General features: G+C 52.5%; 2 protein-coding genes across 6 annotated transcripts; one reads left to right on the plus strand and one right to left on the minus strand.

The window, feature by feature from the left end:
• The first annotated feature begins 950 nt into the window (after positions 1 to 950).
• Positions 951 to 12,303, plus strand: LOC146442519 (ubiquitin carboxyl-terminal hydrolase CYLD-like). Of its 4 annotated transcripts, none has more exons than XM_085053709.1 (15): positions 951 to 996; positions 2,838 to 3,303; positions 3,383 to 3,667; positions 3,873 to 3,942; positions 4,589 to 4,809; positions 5,345 to 5,498; positions 5,852 to 5,990; positions 6,593 to 6,703; positions 7,141 to 7,232; positions 7,958 to 8,024; positions 9,026 to 9,158; positions 9,398 to 9,506; positions 9,656 to 9,774; positions 10,335 to 10,554; positions 11,324 to 12,303. In XM_085053709.1, the coding sequence occupies exons 2-15, from the start codon at positions 2,848 to 2,850 to the stop codon at positions 11,506 to 11,508; spliced, it is 2,361 nt and encodes a 786-aa protein (XP_084909835.1). In that variant the 5' UTR covers positions 951 to 996; positions 2,838 to 2,847; the 3' UTR covers positions 11,509 to 12,303. The 4 variants fall into 4 exon arrangements, with proteins under 4 accessions (XP_084909835.1, XP_084909837.1, XP_084909836.1 ...); XM_085053711.1 differs by having other exon boundaries at positions 968 to 996; positions 2,549 to 3,303; XM_085053710.1 differs by lacking the exon at positions 951 to 996 and adding an exon at positions 1,003 to 1,171 and having other exon boundaries at positions 2,549 to 3,303.
• A 1,027-nt stretch (positions 12,304 to 13,330) lies between these two features.
• NAPRT (nicotinate phosphoribosyltransferase) lies at positions 13,331 to 19,950 on the minus strand. 2 transcript variants are annotated; one of them, XM_085053712.1, is made up of 13 exons: positions 19,586 to 19,824; positions 18,637 to 18,764; positions 17,911 to 17,993; positions 17,292 to 17,422; positions 17,100 to 17,215; positions 16,305 to 16,498; positions 15,986 to 16,126; positions 15,749 to 15,833; positions 15,545 to 15,625; positions 14,602 to 14,704; positions 14,371 to 14,528; positions 14,089 to 14,196; positions 13,331 to 13,986 (listed from the first exon to the last, which is right to left on the minus strand). In XM_085053712.1, exons 1-13 carry the CDS (start codon positions 19,770 to 19,772, stop codon positions 13,927 to 13,929), a joined length of 1,575 nt encoding a protein of 524 aa, XP_084909838.1. In that variant the 5' UTR covers positions 19,773 to 19,824; the 3' UTR covers positions 13,331 to 13,926. The 2 variants fall into 2 exon arrangements, with proteins under 2 accessions (XP_084909838.1, XP_084909839.1); XM_085053713.1 differs by lacking the exons at positions 13,331 to 13,986; positions 14,089 to 14,196 and having other exon boundaries at positions 14,391 to 14,528; positions 14,602 to 14,768; positions 19,586 to 19,950.
• Between the last annotated feature and the right edge of the window lie 293 nt (positions 19,951 to 20,243).

Consider the following 20,243-nt stretch of genomic DNA (forward strand, 5'->3'; position numbering starts at 1 on the left):
CCCAGGGTGGGTGATGTCCCTTGGGAGGTGGCTTGGTGGTCCTGGATCCAGTGTGTCACCCTTGTCCCAGCAGCAGTGGGGACACCTGGGGGTGTGTTGTGGCAGGTAGGGCACCTAGGAAGGGGACACAAGACATAGGGGTGTGGGGACACAGGGACAATGGATACAAGGTTGTGGCGCTATGGGGACACACAGCTGTGGGGATGCAGGATCGCAGGGTCATGGGGCCATGGGGACACAGGGCCATGATGCCGCGTGGCAGAGTGACATGGGGACACAGGTCCATGGGGACATGAGGACACACACATCCATGGGAATGCATGTGGAGCCGTGGGGACAGAGGGCCATGAGACCATGGGGCCACACACAGATCCATAGGGATTTGAGTCCCTGGGACCCCATGTGAATCCATGGGTTTTAGGGTCCGTGGACACAGACACATGGATACATAAGGACACAGGGACATGGGTCCATGGGGACACACACAGATCCATAGGGACACGGCACCATGGGGACACACACTCCAGGATCCGTAGGGATTTGCATCCATGGGAACATACATGCTGATCCATAGGGACATGGCGCCATGGGGAGGTGAGTCCATGGAAACACATGTGAATCCTTTGGAATTTGGGTCTGGTAGGACACATACAAATCCACAGGGATTTAGGTCCATGGGGACACACACACTCCAGGGATCCACAGGGATTTGGGGCCATGGAAACACGCGAATCCACAGTGATTTGAGGCCGTGCAAACAACCTCTTCCCTCCTCCCCTCACGCACCTCCCGCCTTCCCCCTGCCGTCCAGCAGGGGGCGGGGCCGACCACCCAGCCACGCCCCTTTCCCCCACCTACTTCCCCGCCCTTCATTCCCATTGGCTGCCTGCCTCCACCTGCCTCTTCCCATTGGCTGCCTGCCTCTGTCCGCCGCTTCCCATTGGCTGCCGGGGCGCGCGCGCGCCCAGACGCGGAAGTGCCGGAGCGGCGGAGACGGTGAGGGGAGGGGGGAGAGGTCGAATCCAAACCTCGCTCAGAGCCCTGAAAACAGGGATTTATTCCCATAAATCGGGGGTAATTGGGAATATTTTGTCTTAAGTACCCGAGTTCCATGAGGACAAGGGTTTATTCCTGTGTTTTCCGGAGGAAAATGGTTTATTTCTGTGTTTATGTAAGGCAAATTATTCATTCTTGTTTATTTTCATGAGAAAAGCTGTTTATTCTTGGGTTTTGGCGAATAAAATTGTTTATTCTCGGGCTTTTTGGTGGGGAAAAGGGTTTATTCCGGGGTTTTGATGGGGAAGAGGAATTGCTCTTGTGTTTTTGAAAATGAGGAACAGGGATTTATTCGTAGTGTTTGATGAGGGAAATGGTTTATTTTTGCGTTTTTCATGAGGAAAAAAAGGCTTATTTTTGGCTTTTAAGGAAGAAAATGGTTTATTTTTGTGCTTTTGATGAGGGAAATTACTCATTCTTGGAGGGTTTTGATGAGGAAAACGGTTTATTCTTGGGGTTTGATGAATAAAGTGGTTTATTCTTGCTTTTTGATGAGGAAAGTGTTTATTCTTGCAGGTTTTGTGATTTTAAAAGTGTTTATTTTCCTCTTTTTATGAGGAGAATGGTTTATTTGTGTGGTTTTTGATGAGGAAATTGTTTATTCTGGAGCTTTCATGAGGAAAATGGGCTTGATGAGGAAAATTTATTCATGGTTATTTTTATGAGAAAAACAGTTTATTCCTGGGATTTTTGATTAATAAAATAGTTTATTCTTGGGAATTTAATCGGAACAAAACCAATTTATTTTAGGCTTTCAGTGAGGGAAAGGGTTTATTTTTAATTTTTTTTTTTTTTAATTTTATTCACCCTTTCTTTATGTTGTAACAAAGATTTTGGGTCCTGATTCCCCATGGAATCATCAAAGAAGAGATGGGGAGGGGTAAAAAGTGGAATTTAGTGACTGGATTTTAATTACTACTGGAATTTAACTACTGCAATTTAACTACTGGAATTCTAGTAGTTAAATTTAACTATTAGAATTTTAGGTGCTGGGATTTGAACTGCCAGAATTTCACTACCAGAATTCAACTAAGAAAATAAGCACCAAAACATATTCCCGCTTCCAAATATTTGCTTTTCTTTTAATGTATAGTAAATAATTACATCTATTTTTTGGGAAAGCTGGAGATCTTTAGCACCTCAGTAGGTGTTTTGCATATGATTTGAATATTCCTGTGATGTAGCAATGCTGAGGAGCTCCAGTGACAGAACAGAAATTCCATTCTCAAGGAATTTTTAAAGGCAGAATTTATCCTTTGCCTCACTCCTGTGAGTAAGGGAAGAAAATGTGGAATTTAATGAGGGTGGACAGGGTTAGAACAGGTTGGACAAGCTGTGGCAGCCACCTCATCCCTGGAATTGTTCTTGGAAGGGTTGGATGGAGCTTGGAGCAACCTGGGATAGGGGAAGGAACCTGTCCCTGCCCGTGGAATCTTTAGGGTTCCTCCCAACCCAAACCTTTCCATGCCTTTTTTTTTTTTTTTTTGTACAGCCTCTTCTTAGGAGGGTTTAGTGGAGAAGGCAGAGCTGGACTCTTCCCATGGATGTGCCACAGGGATGAGCAGGAATGTGGAAAACTGGGTTCAATGGAATTTTGAGTCACCACGAGGGTGATTAAACACCTGGGAAAAGGGAGCAGGCAGGCTCTGGGAGATGCTCAAGCTCAACTGGGTGAGGCTTTGAGCCTGGGGTTGGCTCTAAAACCTTTTCCAACCCCGGATTGTTTGGGAATTCTGCACCAACACTCATAAATCTCCATTGCTCTGACTCTCCCAACCCAGGCAAACCACGATGTCCAACCTCCAGCCTCCAGCAGCAGATGGGAATTGCTTCTACATCCTGACAGAGGACTGTGCCTATGGAAACAAGTACTTCCAAGCTGGGAATTTATGCTTCTGCACTGAGAGGAACTACCTGCGGAATTTTTCCGAGGATGGACCCCCGGCTTGCTTCCTGAAGGTCATCATGCTGGACGATAGCTCCACGGTCACCATCAACCTGGAAATCCTGCAGCCCGTGCGCCAGGAAGCTGCAGGATTCCTCCTGGCCATCGGGAGCCACAGTGAGCGCTTGAATTTTTTCCTGGAGAGGCTGAGCCTGGAAGGAGCTCTCCAAGCTGTGCCAGGACAAAATGTGATGGTGGAGGTGGAGCGGGAATTTTTCCCGGGAGTCGTGCGCTACATCGGGAGCATCTACAAGCCCAGCTTGGCTGTGCTGACTCCAGTGTTTTTCGGGGTGGAATTGCAGGTAAAGGGGGCAAGGCAGTGAATTCCTCATTTTTCCCTGATATTTCTGTGTGTAACTTCCCTTCCCCTTCCCCTTTCAGGGAGAGGGGGAAAACAGAGGGAGAAGCGACGGATCGTACCACGGCACAGAGTACTTCAAGTGCAAGAGGAACTGTGGGATCTTCCTGCCCTTCAGCAAAGTCCAGTTTATTCCTACATCAGGCAATGATTATGGGAAGCAGAAGCTGGGAAAACAGGACACAGAGGAGGTGGTTCCCGTGAAAGTAGGAGATGCTGTCAGCTTCTATGTGGATGGGATCCTCACCAAAGGAATTGCCATGGCAGTTTACAGGGAAGGGAGCCAGTGGTTCGTGAAAGTTTGCCCGGTAAGAGCAGCTTTTTCATGAGTGTTTTTGGGATTTTAAAGGAAAAAACATATTATGGTTGGATGTGAAAGAGAAGTAGAGGGAGTGGCCAAAAGGAACGTGAGCTCACATGCAAACTTTCCAGGCCTGTTTAAAAAATTCCTTCATATTCCAGTGTTTAGCTGATGGATTTTTCCCTAGCTGATGGATTTTTCCCTCCTTTCAGGAAGAAGAAGGAACAACTGACATTTTCAGGGAAATCCCAATGGATTCTGTTGTGAAGGAGAGCTTGCAAAGTAGGTGATTTTTGGATGCATCTTCCCTGGGTCCATTCAGTGGGATTTAGGATTTATTCCCTCTCTGCTGCTGAAATTCCATTAAAACCCTCAGCTTGTCTTAACAGATCAGGATATATGGAAAAACCTCAAGTTCCACACAAAATTCTTTGCGTGAGGCAGCTGAAGCTGAGTCCCATTTGTCAGGAAGTAGAAGCTGAATGTAGCACAGAATTCCTTCAGGGAAGAGGCACCACTGGTTAAAGAGTCTTTAATTCAGCTATAAAATACAGAGGAGGAGCTTCATCCTAGTGGGAGAGGCTCAGGTGCCAGCAGCAATGGTGGGAATTGTTGGACAAGACAAGGAATTAGTAGAGAAATTAGGAAATAAACCCCTTGCTGCCATTCCAGCAGTCTGGGAAGGGCTGGATTAGCTCCAGGACTAGCAAGAGGTTAGAATGTGAAGCTTAGAGCAGGGAAACAAAGAGCAGGATCATTCTCTCTCATCCTGTTAGACCAGCTTGTCATGCTGGGAATTACACCTTATGTCCCTGGTGCTCAGCTTCCTGCTTGTGTGTGTAGTCTGGAATTTCAAAAATAGAAGGAATTAGATGAGATCCAGAGCATTGAAATCCCACCTCTCCTGATGTTTTGTGTTTTCCATCAGGTTTTTTCCCAACATTTGACTCTGATGTGGGCTTTGGAAAACCAAATCCAATGAAACGAGAGATCAGCGAGAGCAGCGAGGAGGGGGAAGGTGGGAATTCACCCCTGGAAGTGAACTCCATGGTCCAGATCACCTTGGACAAGGGGAATCAAGTGTCAGGAATCATCCGCTGGTTGGGCTACCTGCCCCAAATCAAGGACAAAATGGCTGGAGTTGAACTGGTAGGGCTGGAAAGCTGGGAAGGGATCTGGGAGTGCTGGTGGGAGTGGTTGAATGTGGGGGGATGAAATTTTGGGATCCTCAGGTGCAAGGTGTTGAGGGGCTGGAATGGACCTGGGAAGGGTCTGGAGCACCAGGAGCAGCTGAAGGAGCTGGGAAGCCTCATCCAGGAGAAAAGGAGATTCAGGAGGAACCTTCTGGCTCTCTAAATTCCCTAACAGGAGGTTGGGGCCAGGTGGGAGTCAGGATCTGCTCCCAGGGAACAAGGGACAGGACAAGAAGAAACAGCCTCAAACTGCTCCAGGGGAGGTTTAGGTTGGATATTTGGAAAATTCCTTCGTGGATAGGGTTGTCTAACCCTGGCACAGCTGCCCAGGGCAGGGCTGAGGTCCCCATCCCTGTGGATGTGGCACTTGGGTACACAACCTAGAGGTGGCCTTGACAACATTGCATTGTTAGACTCGATCTTAGAGCTTTTTTCCAACCATAATTCCAAAAATCCTTCTCTCAGGCTCTTCCCTGATGTTTTTTTCCCAGGATGAAGACAAGGGGGTGACAGGTGGAGAGTGGCTGGGCAAGTCCTACTTCCACTGCGCCCCAAAGCGTGGCCTCTTCGTGAGGCTGAATTCCTGCCAGCCCGACATGCGCTTCCAGAACTTTCCCAACTCTGACCTGGCCCTCGGGGATTACAGTGAGTCCTCTGGGAAGCAGGAAAACAGGGCTGTGATGGGAGAAGGATATGGAAAAACCCCATGGGCAGCGTTTCTTCCCTTTCTTTGAGTGTTGTTTTTTGGTGTTTACGCCACACCACATCCTTGGCTGGATTAACAGTTGGGCTCAATGATCCTAAAGGTATTTTCCAACCTAAATAGATCCTTAAGGAATATCCCACAAGTGTGAAAGATTTGTAAGTGATTTAGGAAAAACTGGATTGAGAAGCCACCTTAAATTTGAGAGTTGTAGACTCAGCTCAGACTTTTGGGGTTTCAAGGAAGGGCAGAGCTGACCCAGATGAGGTGGTGAAGGAAATTCCTTTTCTTGCAGGAGGACAAGAAGTTCTTCTAGAAACTCCAGAGAGTTTTCCTCCCCTCAGGAATGAGGCAGCAGTGCGTGTTCTCCGAGGGCGGATGAAAGGCATCCAAGGCCATTGTAATTCCTGCTACATGGATGCAGCTCTCTTCAGGTAAGGCCCTGCTTGGGTGGTGCAGTCTCCTTAAATGAGTGGCTTTTTAATTGGGCAGAGTCCCAAATTGCAGCAGTTCCCTGGATTTCCAAGTTGGCTGGAAGTTTAACTGGTGTAGAGCAGGATGTAACTGTGGAGATGCAACCTCCAGGCTGTTTTTTGATCTTCCCAAATCCAGCAGGTTTTCCAGCCCTGAAGACCCCCTATGTCTGTCATTCAGGGTGCTGAGAGCTTGTATTTTTCTGGACTTGGACCATGCTGACTCTGTCCCTGTGGAAGTTCTGGCTGGAATCATTCCAAAGAACCCACCCAGGACATCCCAACTTCCCTGTTTGGAGAGGAAAAGACTCAGTGATGCCCTTCCCTGAGCAGTCTTGGCTGCAAAGTAGGAATTTCCTTCTGCCTGGGCTGTTCCCTTGCTTTCTCCCAGTGTTCATTTCACCAGGTGTGCCTCACTGTGCAGATGTGCTTCCCTCACCTCCCTGTAATTCCATGCATGGAATGTTGAGCATCAAAGCCATCAGCTGTCACCAGCACCACATTTTGGTTCCAGCTCTTGCTTCCAAGCCCTCAAATTCAAACCCATCCCACTCTTCCCACAGCCTCTTCTCCTGTACATCTGTGCTGGACTCCATGCTCTTCATGCCCTTCCCACTGTGTGACAGGAATGTCCAGGGAATTCTGCGGGATGAGATTGTCAATCCCCTCCGAAGGTGAGTGGAGGGAATGCTGGAAGTTGTCCCATCTGCCTTCATTCCTTCTCTGCTGCCCTGAAGGAGTTACCTGGCACTGAGGGAAACCTGGCAGCCACATCCAAAGGTGTTCATACAGGACAAGGACAAATGGTTTTAAATTGATAGAGGATAGATTTGGATGGAATATTGGGAAGAAATTGTTCCCTGTGAGGGTGATGAGGCACTGGAATGGAATTCCCAGGGAAGCTGTGGCTGCCCCATCCCTGGAAGTGTCCCAGGCCAGGTTGGATGTGGCTTGGAGCAACCTGGTCTCATTGGTGCCATCCCTGCCCATGACAGCAGGTTGTGCTGGGTGATCTTTAAGATCCCATCCAAGCCAAGCCATTCCATGATTTCCATCGCCTGCAGCTGCCATTCCATGATTCCCATCACCTGCAGCTGGTTGTTGTTCCCAGGACTGGCTTTGTCAGGGCCAGCAGCGTGATGCACCTCCGGGAGCAGCTCACGGACAAGGGGCAGTGCTCCAGCTTTACCAACGCTGAGAAAGGTAAGGAGCTCTCTGGAGCCTTTCCTTGGGCTGCTTCCCTGTGTTTTGCCTCATCCAGGCACCATCTGGCAACTTCCCTTTGTGCTTCTTCCAGGAATGTGCTGTAATAAGGTGCTGATGTTAATTAATGTCAAAATTCACATGTAAAATCCTTTCAGCTTTTTAATCTCTCTGTACCCTTAGAGTGCCTAAAGGGGCTCCAGGAGAGCTGGAGAGGGATTTTGGACAAGGGATGGAGGGACAGGACATAGGGAATGGCTTCCCACTGCCAGAGGGCAGGGATAGATGGGATATTGGGAAGGAATTCCTCCCTGTGAGGATGGTGAGGGGCTGGGATGGAATTCCCAGAGATGCTGTGACTGCCCCATCCCTGGAATTGTTCCAGGCCAGGTTGGACAGGGCTTGGAGCAACCTGGCATAGTGGAAGGTGTCCCTGCCCATGGCAGGGGGTGGAACTGGGTGGTCTTGAAGGTCCCTTCCCACCCAAACCATCCAGGAATTCCATGGAAATGCAGTATCTGAAGGCTGGTTGGCATTTTCCTGCTCCCCTTGGGATTTGTGCCTTAACCAAGTGCTTCCAGCCTTTATCCCAACTGTCCCCTAACCCAAAGAGAAAATTCCAGATTCATGGAACATTGGCTCAGGTTTATCTGGCAGCTCTTGGATGCAGTGGGACAAGGCCATTCCTGGCATGGTGTGGCTCATCCTTTCCTCTCTCTTTCCAGATCCTGAGGAGTTCCTCAACCTCATAATGCAGCAGATCCTGGGAATTGAGCCACTATTGAAACTCCAGTAAGTTTCCACAGCTGAGGGATGCAATTCCCAAGGCCAGGCTCATTAATTCTCCACTTCACGATCCCTGGAGGGTCACTTGTCCCTTTCCATCAGACTTTTTTGGAATCACAGCTCTGAGTTTTGTGCAGCTCCTCCTGCTTCTCTTAACAGCAGCCTCGTTGTGACCTTTCCATCTGGGAAAAGACACTTCAGAGCTCTCCCTGGAGGGTGCTGCCTTCAGAAAATTGGGACAAAAACCTTGTGCCATACTCAGGGAGAGCCAGAAGTGGTTTGAGAAAGGTGATGTCCGACTTAAGGGCAGATCCAGCAATATCGGACGGCCTTTGGATGAATTTGGGATGTGTCCAGGCTGCCAAGCTGGCTCAGCTCCCACAGCCTCTCAAACAGGCAGTCCATGGATGCAGTCCCAGTTTTTTGGGACTCTACAAAGAGGATGAGAGGCTGAAGGAAGCCAAAAATAACTGTGCTGTTTGGGAGCACAGAAAGGGAATTGTTGGATTTCTGTGCTCCTTTGTGGAGCCGCCGCTCGAGCCGTGGATCGTGGAGTGCTGGGAAAGGCTGAGCACAAAGAGGACTCTGTGCTGCAGCTCCCCTGCATGGGGTCATCCCAAGGAAATCCTTTCCGTGCTGGCTGTAGGGATTCTGGGAGATCTGGGCACAACTCACCTTGAGTTTGGCTTTTTGGATGCGTTTTTAAATTCATCCTTCATCGAAGCATCCGTCGATTTAAATATGAAATTATCCTTTATATCGAGGGAAAATGGAATTTTGCTGATAGGAGCAGGATGTGGTGCTCCAAAGGGATAACAAGGCCAAAATTCTTACTTTCCTCCTCTTCCTCTGGCACAAATTTGGTATTTTTGGGTGGAAAAAAGTGCTTTGTGTAGCACCAAACCACCCTCGGTGCCTTGAGCTCAGGTGTTCTCCCAGGACAAACCTCAGGAAGCTCCAATTTTTGTGTCACCACATCCCCAATCCCATGACCTCTCTCCTTGCAGGTCAGGAGGCCAGAAGGAGCATGATTGTTACTGCTACCAGATATTTATGGATAAACAGGAGGATCTGGTGGTTCCCGATGTGCAGCAGTTGGTGGAACGCTCCTTCCTGTCCTCAGATCTGAAGCTGGTGGAGGTGAGTCCAGTTTCCTTCTGTTTTCCTGCTTTTCTTTCTTCCCAAAGTACCTGTGAGGGTTTGGATGTTTTATATCCAACACTGAATCCAAGAATGACTCAGGAAAAGGCCTCTGCTTTCCCTGTTTCCCTGTGAGTAACCACAGAAAAAAAGTTTTTATTCCCAGCAGCAAATTCAGTGAGAAATCTCTGAGATTTGGCCCTTCTGGCAGGGTGACTCCTTTCCCTTTCTTTTCCCAGATCCCATCTTGCTTCATCATCCAAATGCCACGTTTTGGGAAGGAATATAAAATGTTTAGCAAAATCATCCCTTCCTTGGAACTGGATATAACAGATCTGCTGCTGGACAGTAAGTTATGGATGAGGATCTGTGAGAAACCAGATCTGGGTTCTTTGGGGTGGGATTCTTCTTCCCTAAATGCCAGTTTTGGCAGGAAAAGCTGAATTTTAGGTGGGATCTAGAGAAGACACAGCCTTTGAGCTCTGTTTCCCTGGCAGGTCCCAGGGAATGCTGCCTGTGTGGAGATGTTGCCACTCTGGAATGCTCAGAGTGTTTCAAGGACAAGGTGTTCGCAGCCACAGGACTGAAGCAGTTCTGCAGTTCCTGCTCCAGACAGGTATTTCCCATGGCTGTTCCCAAAATCCCAACATTTCCCTGTGGGTGTTGGGCACTGAGCAGCCCTTTCCTGAGGGTCATTCCCACCAGGAGCCAAAGGTTGGTGAACCCACTACTTACACAGAGCCTAAATAATCATGGAATCATAGAAAAGCTGGGATTGGAAAGGACCTTGAAGCTCCTCCAGTTCCACCCCCTGGATGCTGCTCACTATCTCAGGTTGCTCCAAGCCCTATCCAACCTGGCTTTGAACAATTCCAGGGATGGGACAACCACAGCTTCTCTGGAGAACCTGTTCCATAAATAAGGAGGAATCCTGCAGGAATTGAGTGCTGAGCCCTCCCTGCTGCCTCTCCATTCCCACAGTTTCTGCCTCTTGGAGGGTGACAATGTCCCATTTCAGCTTCCTGCTGCCAGGCTCTTCCCACACCACCATTCCCAAGCAAGCAGGGAGCATGGGAATCACATCAGCAGGGCATAAATCAGGACTCTGCCCTCTGCCCTCTCTTCCTGGCAGGCCAGGGCCAGTTCTGCCAATGCCACCCTGTCCTTTCTCCTCAGGTTCATTCCCATCGCTGCCGCAAAGCCCACAAACCCAGGAGGCTGCACATTCCAGAGGAATTCCACAGCTGGAGTGCCCGGGGCTGCCAGCAGGTCCCCAGGGAGAAGCTGGAGCTCTTTGCAGTGCTCTGCATCGAGACCAGTCACTATGTGTCCTTTGTGAAATATGGACCTGGCAACGAGCACTGGATGTTCTTCGACAGCATGGCTGACCGGCACGGTGAGGGAATGGGAGTGGGGTTGGGATATGGGATGTGGGAAGCTGCCAGGGGCTGCTCAGTCCCCCTTTTTCCCTGGGAACTTGAGAGGAAAATTATTAAAATTTTCTCCTTGATAGAGTCTAAATTCTAATGTATGCTCTCTCTGGATTTTGCTTCCATTTAACTGGATTCCAGAGTGGCCAAGCCAAGCAAGTGGGAGTTCTTTCAGGTGCTTCCAGCCTCTGACTGTGGTCAAACATGAGATTTGGGGTGCCATCCCACCTGGCTCAGCTTGTGGGCATGGATTGTTCTCCTGTCCTTCCCCACTTTGTATTTATCATAGAATCATGGAATGGTTTGGGTTGGAAGGAGCCTTAAAGCTCACCCAGTTCCACTCCCTTCCACTATCCCAGGTTGCTCCAAGTCCTGTCCAACCTGGCCTGGAACAATCCCAGGGATGGGGCAGCCACAACATCTCTGGGAATTCCATCCCAGCCCCTCACCACCCTCACAGGAAGGAATTCTTTCCCAATATCCCATCTATCCCTGCCCTCTGGCAGTGGGAAGCCATTCCCTGTGTCCTGTCCTTCTATCCCTTGTCCCAAGTCCCCCTTTAGGCATGGGAAGCTGGATATTCTCCCCCCATCCAGCCTCTTCCAGTGTTTTTGGCCTCCACATCTCCCAGCTGAGGCTCTGCATGATCATTGAGTGTGCTGGGATCTGCTGGAGCTGTAGGAACTCATCCCTTTGGGATCTCATTTGGGATTTTCCTCCTCCTTTCTGTCTTAGGTGGTGAAAATGGCTTCAACATTCCCACGGTGACGCTGTGCCCGGAAGTTGCCAAATACCTGGACTTGCCCCTGGCTGTGCTGGCCCTGGAGCAGCCTCGGGACATGGATGGGGTGGCCAAACGCCTCTTTTGTGACGCCTACATGTACCTCTACCAGAGCAGGAAAATGGCACTTTACAAGTGACACCACCCCGGGCTGATGTCATGGAGCAACTCAGAAATGGGAGCTTGGATCATCCCTGAAGGTGGAAGCAGCCGAGTCTGGATGCTCTGAGCTGCCTCTTCTCACCTCTCCTGGTATCAAATTATCCAAGGCAGGCTGGGTTTGTTAAATCCTGGCTTAATCCAGTGGTAGTTGGGACTTGGGCACAGCTGGACTTGGAATTATTATGTTCAAATTCATTCTCCTTCCCCACATTCCACACTCTCCTCCCTTTCCAGGTACTCTGCAGCTGGAGTGTCCCTCCCCACATCCTTCTTTCCCTGCCATCCCTTCCCTCCAAAGCTGGGGACCAGCAGAAATCAAAACATACAGGATTATCCACAGGTTTACCAGGAAACAAGAGCCTCACCTTTCCCTAAAATATTCTCACTTGGATTTGTGGACTGAGAAAAAAACAGGTGTGGCTAAGATGGATCAGGATGGATTTTCCACATTTAAATCTGCGTCCCTCAAATCCCTGCACTTCCTTATCCAGCACTGACTGGCACTTTTACCCATCATCCCTTATTTTCAATCATGGATATCTCGAGCTGAAACCATGCTTTAAAAATAGATATTTTTCCAAGAACAAAACTGGAAGGAAGAGGGAGAGAGGAGCAACATCTGGGCTCCTGCTGTTTCCTCTTTTTGGCAAAATGTGCACAGGATTCAAGGTTCCAACCTCACTTTTAGCACTTTTCTGTCCCATTTTTGCATCCACTTCTGAGTTCTGGGGTCAAATACCAGAATTCCAAGGGCAAAAATTAAAAAAAATAATGAGCACTCTGGGATCTTCTGCAGGAAGGTTTAGGGTTTGGGTGGGAACTGGCATTCCTTAAGTTAAATAAATTTATAAACTCTGGGGTTCTCTGCCATTAAGCCTGGAGTCAGTGGGATGCTGAGATTCCACAAAACCTCACAGAAAGCAGCCAGGAGTCCCAGATGTTCAGGTTAAATCCCCTTCCTGCTCTTTTTCCCCCTTCTTTAATGCAGAGTGCAGTAATTTTAACAAAGCCTGGAGCTTTGGATTGGTCCTGTTGGATTGGGACACGTGGTTTGGGATCTTTTTGGCATTCCAAGTGTTGCCAGCAAGCCCAGGAGGGATCCTTTCCCTCTGCTCAGCTGTGATAGTTCACACCTGGAATACTGGGTCCAGTTTGGGGCTTCCCAGTACAAGAGAGACAAAGAGAATCCAAGGCAAAACCACAGATGATGAAGGGACTGGAGTATCAACGAGAGGCTGAGGGAGCTGGAATTGCCCAGCCTGGAGAAGAAAAGGCTTGGGAAATCTCCTCAGCATCAAAAATACCTGAGGGGGATGTGCAAAGACACTCAGGAGCTTCTCTGCCAAGTGATGGGACCAAAATGGTTCCTGAACATCAGGAATCACATCTTTTCCATGAGAGTGGCAAGTGCAGGTTGCTCTCCTACTTTTTCTTAGTTACTTCTCTCCCAAAAATTCAGGAAAATCTCTACTCAGGTACAATGGACTCTCTTCGGTGCTTTGCTCTAAAACAGAAATTCTAACTTAAAACAAACTGATCCTGGTTTTCCTGGAGTTTTTTTTCCCTGTCCTAAAATGGGATACAGTGCTGTGGGAATTCCCAGAAACCTATGGACCATCAGGTCACACTTCGTTAAACTCTTAATGATTTTCTTGCCTGTAATTTGCTGCCAAGATCCAAACCATGGAGGGGAAGGTGGGCAGGGAAACCACAGGTTTGGTCCCAGAGGATTTCCCTCTCACCTTCCTACTCCCAATGGAGTTCCAAAGGGTATTTCACTGGATTTAGGGTCTGAGCCGTGGTGGGAAAAGGCGTTTATTTAAATTTTTTGCTTAGTCTGAAGCTCAGTGTGGGTTAGTGGCAACCTGAAGCTGGGATCAGTGTGGAGCCAAGATCAACCTGGAGTTGGCCTCCCCATCCCAGGGAGCTCTGTTAGAATGGAAATAGTTGGAATGTGGTGCAGAGATGAAGCTTAAAATTGCCAAAGCAAGGAGCATCTGCCATGAATGTCCTATGGATGTCCCATGTCACCCTTGGTGGCACCCCAGACTTTGTTCTAGTGCCACCAAGGAGCTTCAGGATGAGGGGCCACCAGGGAAGGCACAGGAGTGGCAGGGCCACCAAAGAAGGCACAGGATTGGCAGGGCCACCAAGACAGGCCACAAGGCTGGCAGAGCCACCAAGGCTGGCATGGAAGGACTGTCACTTCCAGAGAACACTCTGCCTTCCCCATCCCTGTGTTCCCAGCTTCCCTATGGGACCCCAGGGTTCCTGCAGGTTCCTCAGGTTTGCACCAGGCAGCAGAAAGGTCTAAATTAGAGCTGTTAATTCCCAGCGGGTCTCCTGGGCTTCCCAAAAAAGCGTGGAGGAGGAGCTGGGGACGAGCAGGAGCTCCTCAGTGGCTGCCCTGACGGAGCTCCAGGAAGAGCTGGTGCAGCCGTTCTGTCACAGCCACCTGGGAATGGGAACGAGAGGGGTCAGAGAGCAGCTCCCTGGTGGCTTTGCTCAGACCACCAAGTCCAGTGGTTTTCCCAAGTGGGAATGTGGGAAGATGTACCGGGTAGGGCTGAGGCTCGTGGAGCCGGCGGTGAGCAGGGCTGAGCAGGTTGAGGGACATCTGAGCATGGCTTCTCACCTCAGGCAGGCTGGGCAGGGGCTCACACACCTGCAGGGATGGAGATCCATGGGGGAAGATCCACGTGGGAAGCCACCACTTGGCACCAATCCCAACGAGCCACCACATCCAGAGTTTTTGGCACATCTCAGAAGCCACGACCACCCTTAATCCATCACCCAGCATGGAAGAGGAGACGCCCCAGGAGATGGGACCACCCCTGACCTGGCCATTCCTGAAGTAGATGCGATGGAGAGGCTCCACGGTGCTGGGAATGACCTTGGTGGTCTCTCCAAGCCGCCCCACCACATGGATCACGAGCTCCTGCCCCGCACTGGGCGATGGCTCCTCTTCCAGGGCCATGAGGTCCATGAAAGGGTGACCTGCAGGACATCAGGGAGAGGGTTATGGAACAGGAGATGCCCCCAGGATTTTGGGAAGGGTCTCCAGCCTCACCAGCAGCGTCATAGAGCCGATAGATTGTCTTCATCCCCGGGATTGTCATTTTCTCCTCGTCCTCTGTGAGCTTCAGGCATGGGGAGCCATTGACCTCCACCAGCTGTGGGAGAAGGGAAGGAACAGGCACTTGTCACCTCTCTGGGGAGGCCACTGATGCAAATCAGCTGAAAAAAAAAAGATCAAAAAACCCTAAAACCACTCTAAAATTGGGCACTCTGCCTCTTCCTGCAAAGAACTGGCCATGACCTAACGCTGGTCCCTGGAATCCTCTTGTGTCCTGGGCTCATCCCACAGCATGGGCAGCAGGAGAAGGGGGAATTCTGCCCCTCTGCCCCTCAGGTGAGACCCCCACCTGCAGAGCTACCTCCAGCCCTGGGGTCTCCAACAGCAGAAGGATGTGGAGCTGCTGGAGCAGATGCAGAGGAGGCCATAGAGATGCTCCAAGGGCTGGAGCCTCTCTGCTCTGGAGCCAGGCTGGGAGAGCTGGGAATGTTCATGTGAAGGCTCCAGGGGGAACTTAGAGCCCCTTTCAGTGACTGAAGGAGCTCTAAGAGAGCTGGAGAGGGACTTGGGACAAGGAATGGAGTGACAGGACACAGGGAATGGCTTCCCACTGCCAGAGAGCAGGGTTAGATGGGATATTGGGAAGGAATTTGTCCCTGTGAGGGTGAGGAGGGGCTGGGACGGAATTCTCAGAGAAGCTGTGGCTGTCCCATCCCTGGAAGTGTCCAGGGCCAAGTTGGACAGGGCTTGGAGCAACCTGGGATAGGGGGAGGTGTCCCTGCCCATGGTGGTGGATAACCTTCAAAAATCCCTTCCAATCCAAATTATTTTGTGACTATTACTCCAGTGGGGCTGGACGGCCACAGAGCAGGCTTGCACCACCTGCAAGTGTCTCAGCAGGGATTAGGATATTTGGGATTTAGGCTGCCACCTGTACCTTGTAGACACAACCCAGCGATGGCTGCAGGGGACATGTCACCAGGTTGGTCCCGATGCCAATCATGTCGATCTCACTCCCCTGAGGAGAAGACAGAGACCATCAACATCCCAGCCCTGCCAGCACCAGGGACAGCCCAGGTGACATCCCAGGTGACATCCCAGCCCTGCCACTACCAGCCCAGGTGCCATCCCAATTCCTCACCTTCCTCCTGAACTCCTCCAGGCTCTCCTCACTGATGTCGTTGCTAACAGCGATGGGGATGGTCTCAAACCAGGGCACCTGGAAGCTGGAAGGAGCAGGATTTGGGAGGATCCATGGATCTGCTCACAGCACCCTGGAGCCACCAGAGCTCCCAAATCCTGGCAGGATGAGGGGCTGGGTGCAGGTGAGGATAACAGGGATGAGTGACATCCATCCCAGGGCTGGTGTGGGACTCACTGAGCTCCGCAGGCTCGGAATGCTCGCCGGATTTCCTTGGATTGCTGGGCAAGGTCCCCACTGTCCAGGCGCACTCCGATGGCCTGGTATCCCAGCTGGTGCAGTGCCAAGGCCACAGCACAGAAATTGGGCAAACCACTCCTGGCATGGGCAAGAAAAGCCTTAGTGACAAGTGGGACATGGATCCAGAGTGGATCCAGCAGTGTTTCCAAGCCCTGTGCCAGCCAACATTCCTCCTTCAAGGCCACCAGCAAGGAGGGACAAATCCATCCCCTGTGCCATGGTGGCAAAGCCACTCTGGGAGTCCTGGCATCCTCACCTCCTGACACAGTAGGTGTCCAGCAATCCCTGGAAGTTACATGGGAAGGTAACGGCGTAGGACACGAAGGCGGCCAGCTCGCCCTGGTTGGTGTTCCCAGCAGGAGTCTGGAGCAGGTCACACACCTGCTGCAGCCAGGACACAGCCAGGGCTGCCAGATCCACAGGATCTCCTCCGGCCTGAGGTGGCAGCTCCTGCCAGGGGAATGTGGGATTTGCACAGCCCTTGGCATTATCAAAGGTGGCAGGAGTGTGGGAACAGGTGGAGTGTTCCATTCTCATCCATCCCACTCTCACCACTGTCTGCATTCCCATCCCATCCCATTCCACTCTCATCCTTCTCCACATCCCCATTGCCTTCTCATCCCCATCCCTCTCCCCATCTCATCCTGCCCCTATCCCATATCCATTCCATCTCCTCCTATCCCTAACTCCATACAAACCCCATTCCCATCCCACTTCCCTCTGCCCATCCCTAGCCCCATCCTATTTCTATCCCAACCCATCCATATCCCCATCCCAATCACATACCTATCCCATCTTTGTCCATATCCCATCCTCAACCCTATTCAATCTCCACCCCTATTCCATCCCTATGCCCATCCAATCCCCAGCCCTATCCCATCCCATCCCATCCCATCCCATCCCATCCCATCCCTATCCCATTCCCATCCCCCTTCCTGTCTCCATCTGCATCCCCATTCCCATGACATCTCTATTCCATCCCTATCCCACCCTCACCTGCACTCCCATCCCATCCGAATCCCAATCCCATCCCATCCCAGTCACTGCTCACCCGTGGCTGCACCTCCTCCAGGGACCTGAAGGACATGATGAACGAGTGGGCGATGGTGCCGCACACGGGAATTCCATACAGTTTTCCCGCCAGGATGTTGCTGGTGCAGTCAAAGCCTGTGAGGAGGGACGAGGGGACACCTAGGTGATGGCAGGGCCGCAGTGGCACTGGGAGCCATGGGATGGGACTCACCCCCGATGTAGGAATATTTGGATGCCGAGAGGGCTCCATCCGGCCCCTGCGCACGGCGGAGCCCCATCTCCACGAGCTTCACGTCTGGGCCGGCAAGGAGACGGAATCTGGCGGCGTTGGTGGCCACCAGGCTGGGGGACAGAGGGGACAGGTCACACAGAGCCAAGGGGAAGGGGCTCCAGAACCATCCCTGCTTGGACAGGGCAGGGATCGCCATGGGACTCCAGGGGTTTGGGGCAGCAGAGAGGATGTGGTGGAGTTGGCCAAGGGAATTTGGGGGATATGGAGATTCTAAGGGGGAACCTGTGGGGGATGTGAGAACCCACAGGAGACCAGGACATTTCTCAGGGAGACCCTGCAGGGGACCTCAGGCTGGGCTGGACATGGAAAGCCCTCAGGAAAACTTGGAGGGACACCAGGACACCCTCTGGTAGTTAAATTCAACTGGTAGAATTCCAAGAGTTAAATTCCAGTGGGGACTTGTGGGGTCATGGTACCCCCAGGACTGGGGTGCTCCCAACCTAATAACATCTCCCTCTGGACTGGGGGCTGCTGTGCTCCTTTTCCCTGCCCCTCTCCAGCTTCCAGTGGTTTTGGGATCATCCCCATCCCAAAATACCTGGCATAGTTGAGCAGGCACAGCAAGGTGGTCTCCAGGAGCTGCACCACCAGGAGAGGCCCCTTGACCTGCAGGAATGGTACCTGCAGGAACAGAGGTGACATCCCAGCCCCTCCAGAGCAGGGAGGAGCTGGGAAAGGTGGGAATGGGGGTCCAGGGAGTCCCTGTGCCCAGGAAAGGGCACTAGGGGTTCCCAATGTCAAGGAAAGGGGAATCAGAAGGTGGGAAGACCTAGGATGGGTGGGAAGGAGGATCATGGGGTCCCTGTTGTTGAAGAAAGTGGGGACTGGGGGCTGAGAAAGGCAGGAATGGGGGTCCAGGGAGTCCCAGAGTCAAGGAAAAGGGAAGGTCTGGGCCTGGAAGAGGTGGGATGGCCAGGAAAGGGCCTGCAGGGGGATAGTGGGGAAGGAAAAGGGGGTACAGAGGGATCCCGGTGCCAGGGAAAGGGGTGCCAGGGGATCCTATTGCCCAGGAATGGTGGCCAGGTGGTCCCTGTGCCTAGGAAACAGGGATCCAGGGTACCCCAGTGTGAAGGAAAGGGGGGGTCACAGGGTGGGGACACGCAGGATGGGAGTTCAGGAGGTGCCTGGTGTTGAGGAAAGGGGGATCTGGTGGTTGGAAAGGCAGGAATGGGGGTCCAGAGGCTCCCAGGGTCAGGGAAAAGGGGAGGTCTGGGAGCTGGGAGAGGTGGGACAGCTGGGAAAGAGGGTGGAAGGGCGTTCCCACCCTGGCAAAGACGACGGAGCCCTCGGGCATGGCGGTGACTGTCACCTCGGACGCGTCCAGGGTGGCCAGGTAATCAAAGAAGGCATCGTCCGTGGTGCTGGGCAGGACAGAGCGCAGGTACGCAACGTCTGCAGGGACAGCGTGGTGACACCAGAGACAGGGGACACGGGGGATGGTGGGGGGACACACCGAGGCCCCCATGGCCGGTGGGTGACAGCAGGTGGGTGACAGCACCCCCAGTACAGAGTGAGGCAGGGTGGGGTGGCTCCGCTCTGAGGGACACCTCTGGAGGGTGTCCCAGTGTCCTCCCAAGTTTCCCTGAGTGCTCTTTGTGTCACCTGAGGGGTCTCCTTATCCCCCAGGTCCCTCTGAGAGATGTCCCTTTCCCCCCTCAAGTTCCCTTCAAGTCTTCTTGAGGGATTGCCCTGTCCCCCCCAAGTCCCGCTGGGGGTGTTCCCATCCCCAGATCACCCCGAGAAATGTCCCTGTCCCCCTTAAGTCCCCCTGAAGTGTCCCCCAGACCCCCCCTAGGAGTTTTCCCATCCCTTACAAGTCCCCTTGAGTTGCTCCCTCATTCCCCCACATCCCTCCCACCTCTCCTCCGCAGTTTGTCCCTTTCTCATCCTCTCCCCTGTCCCTCCAAAGTCTCGCTGGGGAGATTTCCCTCTCCCTCTCCCACCACCACTCCCCACAACGCTTCTTCTGTCACTCCCTCATCCTCCCCGCTGTCTCCTCCTGTCCTCTCGAGTTGTTCCCCCCTCCTCACCCTTTCCCCGTCCCCACAACGCTTCTCCCGGCCCTTCCCAATGCTCTCCTCTGTCCCGCCCTGCCCCCTGGAGTTGTTCCCGTGTCCCTCCAAAGTCCTGCTGGGAGGCACCACCCCGTCCCCAAAACGATTCCCCAACCCTTCCCCCGTGTCCCACTCTTGTCCCCCGCTGTCCCCACGCACCGGCGGCGGAGAAGCGGAAAGCTCGGAGCCCCCGCAGCCCCTCGGCCAGGCCAGCCCCGAGCGCGAAGGAGCCGCGGAAGGGCGGGCGGCGGAAGAAGAGCTCGGCGGCGGCTGGAGCGCGGTGTCGCCCAGCCCGCCAGTGCCCGTAGGCCATGGACACCTGGTACAGGTCTGCCAGCGGCGCCATGGCGGGGCGGGGACACGGCGACGAGGGAGGGGACACGGGGAGGGACGGGGGAGGAGCGGGGAAAAGGGAGGGATGCGGAAGCAGCGGGTGGGGAGACGCGGGACACCAGGGATGGCAGCACAAGGGGGACACGGGACAGAGCTGGCGACACAGCTGGATACGCGGGGTGGCAGCACACAGTGGACACGTGGCGCAGGGATGGCAGTACATGGGGGACACCGGGAGAGCAGCAACGGGGGGACACAGGGATAGTGGGACACGGGGGACACAGGGACACACAGGGATAGGGCAGCAGGGATGGCAGCACATGGGGGACACAGAGATGGTGACACAGGTGACGCTGGGACGGCCACAGAACCAGGACACAAGCACAGGGGATGGCAGCACACGGAGGACACTGGGCACAGGGATGGTGGCACACAAGGGACAAGGGTGACACAGGGATAGTAGCACACAGGGATGGATGGCGAC

The sequence above is a fragment of the Lichenostomus cassidix genome, chromosome 2 (genome assembly GCF_008360975.1).
Source record: "Lichenostomus cassidix isolate B80296 chromosome 2, HeHo_3.0, whole genome shotgun sequence".
In the NCBI taxonomy this organism is placed as follows: Eukaryota; Metazoa; Chordata; class Aves; order Passeriformes; family Meliphagidae; genus Lichenostomus; species Lichenostomus cassidix.